This window comes from Phaseolus vulgaris, chromosome 7 (assembly GCF_000499845.2).
Source record: "Phaseolus vulgaris cultivar G19833 chromosome 7, P. vulgaris v2.0, whole genome shotgun sequence".
NCBI classification, from domain to species: domain Eukaryota; kingdom Viridiplantae; phylum Streptophyta; class Magnoliopsida; order Fabales; family Fabaceae; genus Phaseolus; species Phaseolus vulgaris.
The window spans coordinates 12,204,761-12,216,781 of record NC_023753.2 but is presented as its reverse complement, the minus strand read 5'-3'; the positions used below and the strand labels follow the sequence as shown (position 1 = coordinate 12,216,781).

General features: G+C 34.0%; 1 protein-coding gene across 1 annotated transcript; it reads left to right on the top strand.

Annotated features, from left to right (window-relative positions):
* Nucleotides 1–1,933: 1,933 nt before the first annotated feature.
* LOC137828380 (cytochrome P450 77A3) lies at nucleotides 1,934–3,935 on the top strand. The gene has a single exon (XM_068634916.1). The coding sequence runs from the start codon at nucleotides 2,286–2,288 to the stop codon at nucleotides 3,804–3,806; it is 1,521 nt and encodes a 506-aa protein (XP_068491017.1). The 5' UTR covers nucleotides 1,934–2,285; the 3' UTR covers nucleotides 3,807–3,935.
* Nucleotides 3,936–12,021: the final 8,086 nt, after the last annotated feature.

The following is a 12,021-nucleotide window of genomic DNA, read 5'->3' as shown; positions in this document are numbered from 1 at the left end:
ATTGAAACAAGGAATATACAGAACATTTTCTATGACATAATTTTGATTGAGAAAAACAGTTCCAGAATAATTGACAATGACTTGATTTCCATTTGGTAATTTAACATAAATAAGATTAATTTGATGATATGAAGTGAAATGAGTTAAGGATGAACAAATGTGGTTAGTAGCATCACTATCAAGAATCCAAGAACTGAAGGAAGAAATAAATTTATTACCAGATTGTGTTTAGATTGTGTTGTCATGTTGGAAGGAATAATAGAGACTTGATTAGAAATATTGTCACTAGACTTGTATTGTTGTGAGAGAGCTAATCATGTTTGATACTGCTTAGCAGTCAAACTAATTTGTTGAGACTGCACTTTTGTCTTTGAACTAACATGGTAAGGAGAACAAAAATTTTGTGAGGGATCAAGAACTTCACCCATGATTAAAAGTAGCAACTTGAGCTCTGATACCATATTATAAATAAAGAACTGAGATAAAACAAAGGAGAAAAAAATGAAGACAAAGCATATGAGAATGAATATTTCTTCTATTTTATTTTCCTTACTTAGATCAAAGCAAATATTCTAAATATATACCAGCATTATACTCATTATAGGTCTAGTTAAAGAGACATAATGTAAAATAAAAGTCAATAAAGACTAAATAGGAAAAGACAAATTAAAAATTAGATATAAATAAAAAAAAAATATCTAAAAATTAGAAAAGATAAAATTAATATTAACTTTCTTCTAGAAGCCTTATATCTATATCCTTTGTTAAGGTTTTTGTAATAGATGTTTAATAAATTTGACTAGTTTAGTATTTGATTAAAATAAGTAAAAAGTTTTTTTTATACCAAAATAGGGTGATATAACCAATAACTAATTAGTGACACATGTACTAAAAATATATAGGTACTACAACATATTTAAATAATATACTATAATTTATTTAATAAAGAAGGATTTATTTTGTGTATATATATGAAGTAAATTATTTTCATCCATTTATTAAATCATTGTTGATTTGCTCTTTTACATGTGGAGTAAAGTAAACTTTTTTATACAAATTTTATTATTTTAAATAGTAAAGTTTTACAATGAATTCTTTTAACAACCATTTTAAAATATAAAAACAAACAAGCAACAAAAATTATAAATGCACATCTTCCAACATGCATAAAGAGCACCATTTATGAGACAAACAATATTGGCTTAGTTTGTATTTGTCCAGATTAAAGATGAAGATGCGAGGAAGAATTAAAATTATTATAGTTTGGTAGAGACGAGGAAAGAACCTCGAAGATGATGAATAAAAAATAAACTGTAAAAATAACTATTTTACTCTTGTTTGTATTGTATATAGACTGAGGATATAATGACTATAATATACAATTCAAATAATTTATTTTCTACCAAATTAAATTATATTTAATATACTTTTTCATACTATTTATATATTTTCTATTCAAATAAATAATGAATCACCATGTTATATATTTCTCTTCTATTTTTATCATTTCTATATTTCCTTTATCTAAATCAATATTAGAGAAAAAATATTTTTTTATTAAATTAAAATAATTTTATAGATTAATTATTAAATTGGGTAAAATGTTAAAAAATTATTAAAATAAGAAAATCATGTTACTTTGTGTAGTTTCAGTGTAGTAAAATTTTAATTAATATGAGAATTTTGTAAAATTTATCTATTTTAATAATTAATCTATAAAATATCATATTTGAATAGTTAAATGTTGAAAGTAAGAAATATAATATTAGAAATGAAATTTTGGTAGGGTGAGTTTGTTGGTTGAAGAGGGAGAAATGCGGTTGACCCTCTCTAATGGATGTGTCCCTAACCCTTCATCTGCAACGGTTTGATATTAGGTTTTGAGGGTTTGACACGTATTAAAACAATGGCACGTAAGGTAAGGGTTGTGAATTACTGTAATGGTAAGTGATGCATTTAATGTTTTAAGGCTCTTACCTGTGAGCCGCACCATTTGTTTTGTTCATAAATTTTGCATAAGTTGTTCATATATCATGCTATGTCCAAAGTCTTGAATCAAAGTTGTTGAGTCCATTAAGTAGCAGTCACCATCAAAACCAGTCTCAACACAACTGCAGCAGTAACCAAAAAGTACTTACCACCACCTCAACCACCTTCATCTCTTCGCTTCAAAGTGCTTTAATTAACTTCACCTACAATTTCACGCTGCCTTCCATTTTTATACCCTCCATGCATTCTTCCCTTCACTTATTGATCATCTCCTCCAACAACTCTCTCTCCCAAAAATGCTGACTCTTTCCTCCTTCACTGCCTTCGCCCTCTTCATATCAGGCCTGGTTTTCTTCCTCACTCGCAAAACCAAATCCAAAAGGTTGAACCTTCCTCCAGGACCCCCCGGATGGCCTATTGTGGGCAACCTTTTCCAAGTTGCTCGTTCTGGGAAACCTTTCTTTGAGTATGTCAACGATGTGAGGCTCAAATATGGCTCAATCTTCACCCTCAAGATGGGGACGAGGACCATGATCATCCTCACCGATGCAAAGCTGGTCCACGAGGCCATGATCCAAAAGGGGGCAACATATGCCACCAGGCCTCCTGAGAACCCCACCAGAACCATCTTTAGCGAGAACAAGTTCACTGTGAATGCGGCACTCTATGGCCCCGTTTGGAAGTCACTCAGGAGGAACATGGTGCAGAACATGCTGAGCTCCACCAGGCTGAAGGAGTTTCGCACTGTCAGGGACAACGCAATGGACAAGCTCATCAACAGGCTCAAGGCTGAAGCAGAGAACAACGACGGGGTGGTTTGGGTGCTCAAAGATGCCAGGTTTGCTGTGTTTTGCATACTTGTGGCTATGTGTTTTGGTTTAGAGATGGATGAGAAAACAATGGAGAGAATAGACCACGTTATGAAGAATGTTCTCATCACCTTGGATCCCAGAATGGATGACTATCTTCCAATCCTAAGTCCCTTTTTCTCAAAGCAAAGAAAGAGAGCATTGAAGGTGCGTAGAGAACAGATTGAGTTTCTAGCCCCTATCATTCAGCAGAGAAGGAGGGCAATCCAAAACCCCGGTTCAGATCACACTGCCACAACATTTTCCTACCTGGACACACTCTTTGATCTGAAAATTGATGGGAAGAAATCAGCACCCTCTGATGCTGAATTAGTCACACTCTGCTCAGAGTTTCTTAATGGAGGCACAGACACAACCGCCACTGCGGTTGAGTGGGGCATAGCACAGCTCATAGCGAACCCTCACGTTCAGACAAAACTGTATGAAGAAATTAAAAGGACGGTGGGAGAGAAGAAGGTGGATGAAAAGGACGTTGAAAAAATGCCTTACCTACATGCTGTGGTGAAGGAACTCCTAAGGAAGCACCCTCCAACACACTTTGTGCTCACACATGCTGTGACTGAGCCAACCACTTTGGGAGGGTATGACATACCCATTGATGCAAATGTTGAGGTGTACACTCCAGCCATTGGTGAGGACCCCAAATATTGGTCCAACCCTGAGAAATTTGACCCTGACAGGTTCATCTCTGGGGGAGAGGAGGCAGACATAACTGGGGTCACAGGAGTGAAGATGATACCATTTGGGGTTGGGAGAAGGATATGCCCTGGCTTGGGAATGGCCACAGTTCATATTCACCTCATGATGGCTAGGATGGTGCAGGAGTTTGAGTGGGGTGCTTACCCTCCACAGAAGGAGTTGGATTTCACTGGCAAGTGGGAGTTCACTGTCGTCATGAAAGAATCTCTAAGAGCAACCATCAAACCAAGAGAAACACTGCAGTTGTAAAATTTTGCCGCTTCTGCTTTTTACAGATAACATAAAACCTTTATTATTATTACTATTATATATATACACCATCATGTTTGTGGTTATTTGCCTACAACTGCAAGTTTAATCTCATCTCTATTGTCTTAATTGCTCTGCTTTGTCCGGTGAAATTTGTTTTGGAGTTGTCATAAAATGGATCTCTAGTGGATATTTACACTTATCTTATTTATTCTGTGAACATACTTTTTTGAAGAAATCCATATCTAGTGAAAGCTTTTGTTTTAGTTTTCTTCTTTTTCTTCCTTTTTGCTGTTAAAACAACAAAGTGGCAATGGAAGCCAAACTATGAGTTTAATTTTTTGGATTTTTAATTAATAAACACAAAATTTTATCCGTTAAAGCTTAGTACATATTCTTTTATGTAAAGCTAAAGACATCTTAAATGGTAAACAAAGGTGTAGATGTGAAAATGTTACCCTTTGTCGATGATACATGGTTTATGTGTCAAGTTAAGTTGATCCTAGTCATAAAAAATATTTTGCTTGTATTTGAATTAGCATTAAGGTTGAAAATTAATTTTTTTTAAGACTAAGCTGGGAGGGATAGAAGTAGATCAAAATAAGCTACATAGATTTTTGATTATGTTGAAGTGCAGTAAATGAGTATATCATTCACATACTTAGGTCTCCTCCCTTTAGGGAATAATCATAAAGAGGAGTCACTTTTGGAATGCATGATTTAGGAAGATTAGAAGGAAATTTAGCTAAGTGAAAAGGAAAGTATCTAAGTTTAACTGACAGGATTATATTGCTAAAATCTACTATTACAACGGTACCTTTATTGTATTTATCCTTATAGTTGCTATCAAAAGTGAAGAATGACATTAAAAAAGGGGTGGGGACATAGAAATAGGAATGTTGCATGGGTAAATTGGGATAACATAGGCAAAACCAAAGATAAAAGGGGTTTAGGTGTGAGAGAAATTGAAATGTTTAATGTAGTCTTATTAGGAAAATGGAAGTGGATTGGGGAAATAAAAAAGTGGATTGTAGAAAGTTATTTTCGAATCAAATTATGGTTTTTGGAGGAGTTTAGATGGCAAAACTGAAAGTGAGTATGAATCTTGGTGGTGGAGAGACCTAAGGAAGGTATGTGAAAATAAACAAAAATGAAATTTGATTTGCTAGAAACATTGTTTGGAGTAGAGAAGAGGAAATCAAATTAGGTATTAGGAGGATAGTTGGCTTTCTGAAATCTCATTATTAGAAAAAAAATCCCTAGGTTGTATGACAACTTGCTTTCTAAGGAAGCTAAAATAGGAGAGATGGGTGAGTTAAGGGTCTTGGAGGGAGGGTCTCGGAAGTGGAAATTAGAATGGCGAAAACAATGGTTCGAATGGGAGAAATATCAAGTAGCTACATTAATGGATGAGATGGGAAATTCACCCTATAAATAGGAAATGATGATGATGATTGGGATTGGAATGATACTCTCACTAACTCATATTCTTTAAAATCAGCATATAATAAAATTAGAAATGTAAGAATGAGGAGAGATGATGATGTATTCGACGAACTTTAGAGCATTATAGCTTTACCATATGTCTTACACTTTGTAGCGAAAGTGATGTTAAACAAAGTAACAACACAAGACAACTTAGTCAAAAGAGGGGTGGACATCATAAGTCGATGGTGGGTCATGTGTGTAAGAGGTGAGGAGTTTGCTTAACAATTTTTTAAAAGCAAAAGAACATGGAACATTTGGAGGTTATGCTATAAATGGGTTGGCATTGTCACAACTCAACCTAATAATGCCAAAAAAAATATGTTTCTTCAGTTTAGTTTGACAAGGATATCTAATCAGGACAATAAAGTGTGGACATGTATGTGAGTTGCTATAATATGGTCTATTTGGACACGTAGAAATATTATCATTTTCAAGAGTAAGGTAGAAGATTTTGACGAGGTTTAACTTGACTCAAGTAAAGACTTGAATTTGGATCACAAATAAGGTACCAAAACGATGTTCACATATTCTAATTGGTGTATGATCAATTTTATGTATAAAACCCCTTGGAGGATAAAAAATTGAACTAGCAAAATGTAAGTACCTAGTCCAGGGAGAAGGGGGATCTTAAGATAGGGTAGGCAAAAGAGTGAGGTGTATTGTTGATACATGGGTTCAAACACCTTTATCAAGTACATGAAAGAATGTGATTGTTTTAGGGGTACAAAGTTTAGGGGTTAGTTATAGAGGGTTCAAAAATGAGAAGTCTAATAGGACTAAGAATAAAAGTGTATTAATGTTTGATTGTCCGATGAGCTCAATGTAGGCAGTAAATTAACATAGCAGTCTGGTTATTTGTCTTGCTCATTTCTTGGGCATGCCCTTTGATCTTTTTATGGGAATTTATATTCAATATCTTCTTTGTATACATAAGCAATTCTCACAGGTGTAGTTATGAAAACATGTAATCAATGATGCGTTTTATGATGAAAGGTAAGCAGATGTAGTGGAAATCATTGTGTTATGATGGATTATTGTTCTTTCTAATATCTATTTTATTTCCAACTATATTGTCAAGATAGACATGTAGCTCGAGGTTAATCTACAAGGTGGAAAGGTGGATCAACTCCTATGAAGTATACATAATTGTGTTGGTTACGTTGAAACAAGCACATGAGGATGGAAACACGAATCACCTGCCAAAAAAAAGATCAGAAAATTCACTAGTCACACCAGAGGTTTCTGGCTAACAAGTTTTTTTTAGTTGTGTTTGTTGGTCATATGATGGCATAATTGTGTTTTTGCTTGTATAAACCTGGATTGTGGGCAAATAATTTTCTTAAAAGTGTAAGTGGCCAAATATTCTTAGGAAAATGGAAGTGGATTAGGGAAAGTTATTTTGGAGTTAAAGTATGGTTCTTGGAGGAGTTTAGATAGCAAAAATTAAAGTAAGTATGAATCTTGGTGGTGGAGAGACCTAAGGAAGGTATGTGAAAACAAACAAAAATGGAATTTGGTTTGCTAGAAACATTGTTTGGAGTAGAGCAGAGGAAATCAAATTCGGTATTGGAAGGATAGTTGACTTCTTGAAATCTCATTATTAGAAAAATTTCCTTGGTTGTATGACAACTCACTTGCTAAGGAGGCTAGAATAGGGTTTGGAGTTGATAGGCGCTGGCGGCGCGGGCTCGAAGGAGATGGTCGTCGGCGGTGATGTTTCGGTGGGGAGCAAAGACGAAGGATATAGGGGGGAGGTGAGTACGAAAGAGAAGGAAGATTGTGAAAAGTCACCATGCGAAAATGCAAGTGAAGGCAAGGGAACTGGAGAATTATCAAGAAGAGGAATGGGAACGAGAATCATGTCGGGGGCCACACCAACAAATTTTTCTTTGGAAAATCAGCGGGAACTAAGGATAGAATCTCAAAGTTTAAATAACTACTTATCTGATATTGTAATCATGAACTGTAATAGGTTGTTTTGGATGAAAGACGACTTTTCATAAGCTTTTAAAGTCTGAAATATTGGAAAGGAGGTGGGGTTTTCCTTTGTGGGAGAGGACGATGTTGTTATTGGACATTTACGAGCTATAGAGATTAGAGACAAATTTGCAGATAGGAGGGAGAACTCAAGCATGATGGAGAACAGTTTGTCTGATGATGAAGCTAATTAGTATGAATATTAGGGGAGTGGAGGAAGCATCAAAAATAAATATTTGGGCGAGTTGATTAAGAAAGAACAAAAGGATTAGGTGTTTTTACAGGAGACAAAATGCAAGGAGGTGTGGAGGAAAGGGATTTATAAAATGTGGGGTACTAATGAAGTGGAAATAAGGCTGAAAATAATGTTGGAGGGGTCATCACGGTGTGGAGGAGTAGCTGTTTTCGTCTTAGTACAGTTACTAATGGGAATAATTACAGTATTATTGAGGGGGATGGAGGATAGGAGAGCACATACAGATCATTATTGTTAATATGTATAATCCTGGCTCTTTAACAGATAAAAGGGTAGTATAATTCTCGTTTGAGCTAGATTTCTTTAAATAAACTTTTGGAACAGAGTTAAAACAAAAAAAAAAGATTTAGGGAAGGTTACTGAGAGAAAAAGAAAGAAACTTTGTTCTTAGGAGAAAAATTTGCTTTGATAAGCCTTCTTATGCAATTCAGGTCAAGAATGAAGATTGGAGAAGCTATCATGAAAGGCTAAATGCTTTTAAACTTGGGATTGAATGTAACCTACTCTAATCAAATGTATTATTGGTGATATATATATATAATATTTTCTTTTCTACCTGTTCTTGGTATTTTCGTTTCATGCTTGTTGTTTGATTCTATCTGATCAATAAAGTCTTGATTTTGATCCTTAAATTTAAATGGAAAGTATTTTTAAGGATCTGAAATAAACGAAAATATTTGATAACTAAGAAAGGGGGATTACAAGAATAAAAAGGGAAGAAGTGTGGGTGAATCTTATGGAAGGGATGAGGGATAACACAATTAGAAATTGAAGTGCAAATATGATAATCTTTTGTTAAGTGTGCACTTTGTTATCCTGGAAAAACCAATTTTTCTTTTAAACTCAACCTCATTACAACCTGAAAAAGACCTCAAGATCTATGTTTGTAAAAGTGTTTGTAATCAACTGGAAATGAAGGGCAACCTTAAATTAGCTTAGAAATCAGTGAAAGAGGATGGAAAACACTCACCAATGCGGAATTAAGAGAGAAATTCCTTGGTTTGATTGTCAGTAAAGAGTAACAATTGTTTACCTTGGAAATTGAATATATTTTTATCTTGTCTTGGTTTGAATTGATTGGAAACATCATACTTTTTTTCTTTTATCCTATGCTTTTTTCATAAGTTGTTCTGATATTGAACTATAGATTTGATTTCTAAGGAGTTTTGGGGAGGAATGAACTCTTACTTTTTGAGATTCAATTACTTTACTTGAGGAAAAGCAAGATTCTAGGTTGGGGGAAATTGATAAGTGCCAATGTGTAGTATTTGTAATTGAGAAAATTGTACACTTTGGAACATTAATTGTTGCTTAATGTAAGAAAATTTCCCTAATCTGGAAATTATTGAATCTGATTATATATTTTGAACGAGGAAACAAATGAAGATATTTAATCCCAATTTTTGTGTAAATTTCATATGAATGTGAACATTAGAAAAAAGAAAGCAAAGACTTATAGATTGGATCACAAGAAGAAGTAAAGAAGGAAATTTAAAGGAAGCATCTTGCTCAAGCTAGAAGATTTAACTGAGGCTAAAATTATCCAAATTAAGTTAATTGTACAGTACTAAACTAGCTCAGGCTAGAATCGCTCGTCCAAGCTAAAAAAACATCGAAAGATCTAGCCTATGCTAGGTTAACTCGCTTGAGCTAGATTTCATTAAATAAATTTTGGAACAGAGTTAAAACAGAATCAGTGAAGAGAGATTTAGGGAAGTTAGTGACAGAAAAAGAAAGAAACTATGTTCTGGGAAGAGAAATTTGTTTTGATCAGCCTTCTTATGCAATCCAGGTCAGGAATGAAGATTGGAAAAGCTATGATGAGTGGCAAAGTGCTTTCGAACTTGGGATTGAATGTAATCTACTCAAATCAAATGTATTCTTGGTGGTGGTGTGTGTGTGTCTATATATATATATGTATATATATATGTATATATGTATATATATATATATATATGTATATATATATATATATATGTATATATATATATATACATATATACATATATACATATATATATATGTATATATATGTATATATATATATGTATATATGTATAATTTTCTTTTGTACTTGTTCTTGGTATTTTCATTTTATGCTTATTGCTTGATTCTATCTGATCAATAGAGTCCTTATTTTGATCCTTAAATTTAAATGGAAAGTATTTTTAAGGATCTGAAAGAGACGAAAATATTTGATAATTTGTAATGTTAGGAATAGATTTCAGATTATTAATTGCATCATAATTTTGATCATAAAGTTGGATGATTTGTTAGATATTCCCCTAAAAATACTTTCCATTTAAATTTAAGGATCAAAATCAATACTCTATTAATAAGATAGAATCAAGCAATAAGCATGAAACGAAAATACCAAAAACAAGTAGAAAAGAAACTATTATATATAGATATATATATATATATCACCAAGAATACATTTGATTAAAGTAGATTACATTCAATCCCAAGTTTGAAAGCACTTAGCCACTCATAGCTTCTCCAATCTTCATTCCTGATCTGGATTGCATAAGAAGGTTGATCAGAGCAAATTTCTCTTCCCCTGAACAAAATTTCTTTCTTTTTCTCTCACAACTTCCCTAAATCTCTCTTCACTGATTCTGTTTTAACTCTGTTCCAAAATTTATTTAATGAAATCTAGCTCAAGCGAGTTAACCTAGCTTAGGTTAAATCTTTCGGTGTTGTTTTAGCTTGGGTGAGCGATTCTAGTCTGAGCTAGTTTAGTATTGCACAATTAACTTAATCTGGATAATTTTAGCCTGAGCTAAATCTTCTAGCTTGAGTGAGATATTTCCTTTAAATTTTCTTCTTTACTTCTTCTTGTGGTCCCATTTATAAGTCTTTGCTTTCTTTTTTTCTAATGCTTCACATTTATCTTAAATTTGCACAAAAATTGGGATTAAATTTCTTCATTTGTTTCCTGGTTCAAAATATATAATCAGATTCAATGATTCTCATATTAAGGAAATTTTCTGACATTAAGAAACAATTAAGTTCCAAAGTGTTCAATTTTCTCAATTATAAATACTACACATTGGCACTTATCACTTGTATAGATCATTATTGTTAATATGTATAATTCTGGCTCTTTGACGGATAAAAGGGAAGTTTGGGAGGAGGTCCGAGAGTGGAGGATTGAGCAAAATCAAAAGGCCTGGTGCGTGGTGGGGGACTTTAATTCTATTAAGTGATTACGTGAAAGGAGGAATGCAAGAAACGATGTTGATTACAGTAAGGAGATGAGAAGGTTCAATGATTTTATCGAAGGTATATAGTTGATTGATATTCCGATGGTGGGAAGAAAGTATACTTGGTATAAACCAAACGGCCTAATTAAGAGTAGAATTGATTGAATCTTAGTGTCAAAGGAATGGTTGGAAAAGTAGCCCAACAGTAAATATTCTGTCTTAGACAGACTGGTGTATGATTATTGTGCTATGGTGTTAAAAACAAATATCACAGATTGAGGTCCAAAACCGTTTAGGTCATTAGACATCTGGAAAAAAGACGACAGGTTCAAGGATTTTGTTAGTAAGAAATGGGCAGGGTATGAAGTGCAAGGAAGTGGGATTTTTGTTTTTAAAGAGAATTTGAAGATGTTGAAAGTTCATCTCAAAGTATGGAATAAAGAGAAGGAGAAGAGAAAGGAATGGTATTAATGGGGTGAGAGAAGGAGGACAATGGTTTGAGGAGCAGGAAAGGAAAAGGTTAGAGATTTCTTCAAACAAAATTTGGGTTATTAAAGAAGTTTTGTTGGGATGAGCTTAAGGTTGACATCATTACGGCAGTTTGTGATTTTGTGGAAGGTGGAAGATGACCAAGGGGGACGAATGCTTCATTTATCTCCTTGATTCCTAAAGTTGACAATCCATAGGTTCTAAACGATTTTAGATCGATATCCCTGGTTGGTTGTGTGTACAAAATTGTGTCTAAAATTATGTCTCTAAGGTTGAAGAAAGTTCTACATAAAGTAATTGACAGTAGGCAGTCAGGGTTTCTGGAGGGTAGGGGGTTAATGGACAGTGTTCTAGTGGTAAATGAAAATCTGGATGAAGTGAAGAGGAGAAAGACTAGTTGTATAGTCTTCAAAGTTCACTACAAAAAGGCATATGACTCTATCAAGTGGAATTCTCTTTACTACATGATGGAAAGGCTAGGTTTTTGCGGAAAATGGATTGGATGGGTTAGAACATGCCTCGAGTCTTCTTCGGTGTTTGTGCTAGTAAATGGGAGTCCTACACCGGAATTCAAACTACATAAGGGGTTAAGATAAGGTGATCCTTTAGCACCTTTTCTTTTCCTCATTGTGACAGAAGGGTTAGCTGGGGTAGTAAGGAAGGCAATTGAGAAAGAGTTTCTCGAAAGCCTGGAGATTGGCGACAAGTCTATTAAGGTTAATATGCTACAGTACGCGGATGATACGTTGTTCTTCTACAAAGCAAATGCAAAAAGTGTGTTTGTCATCAAAGCAATTCT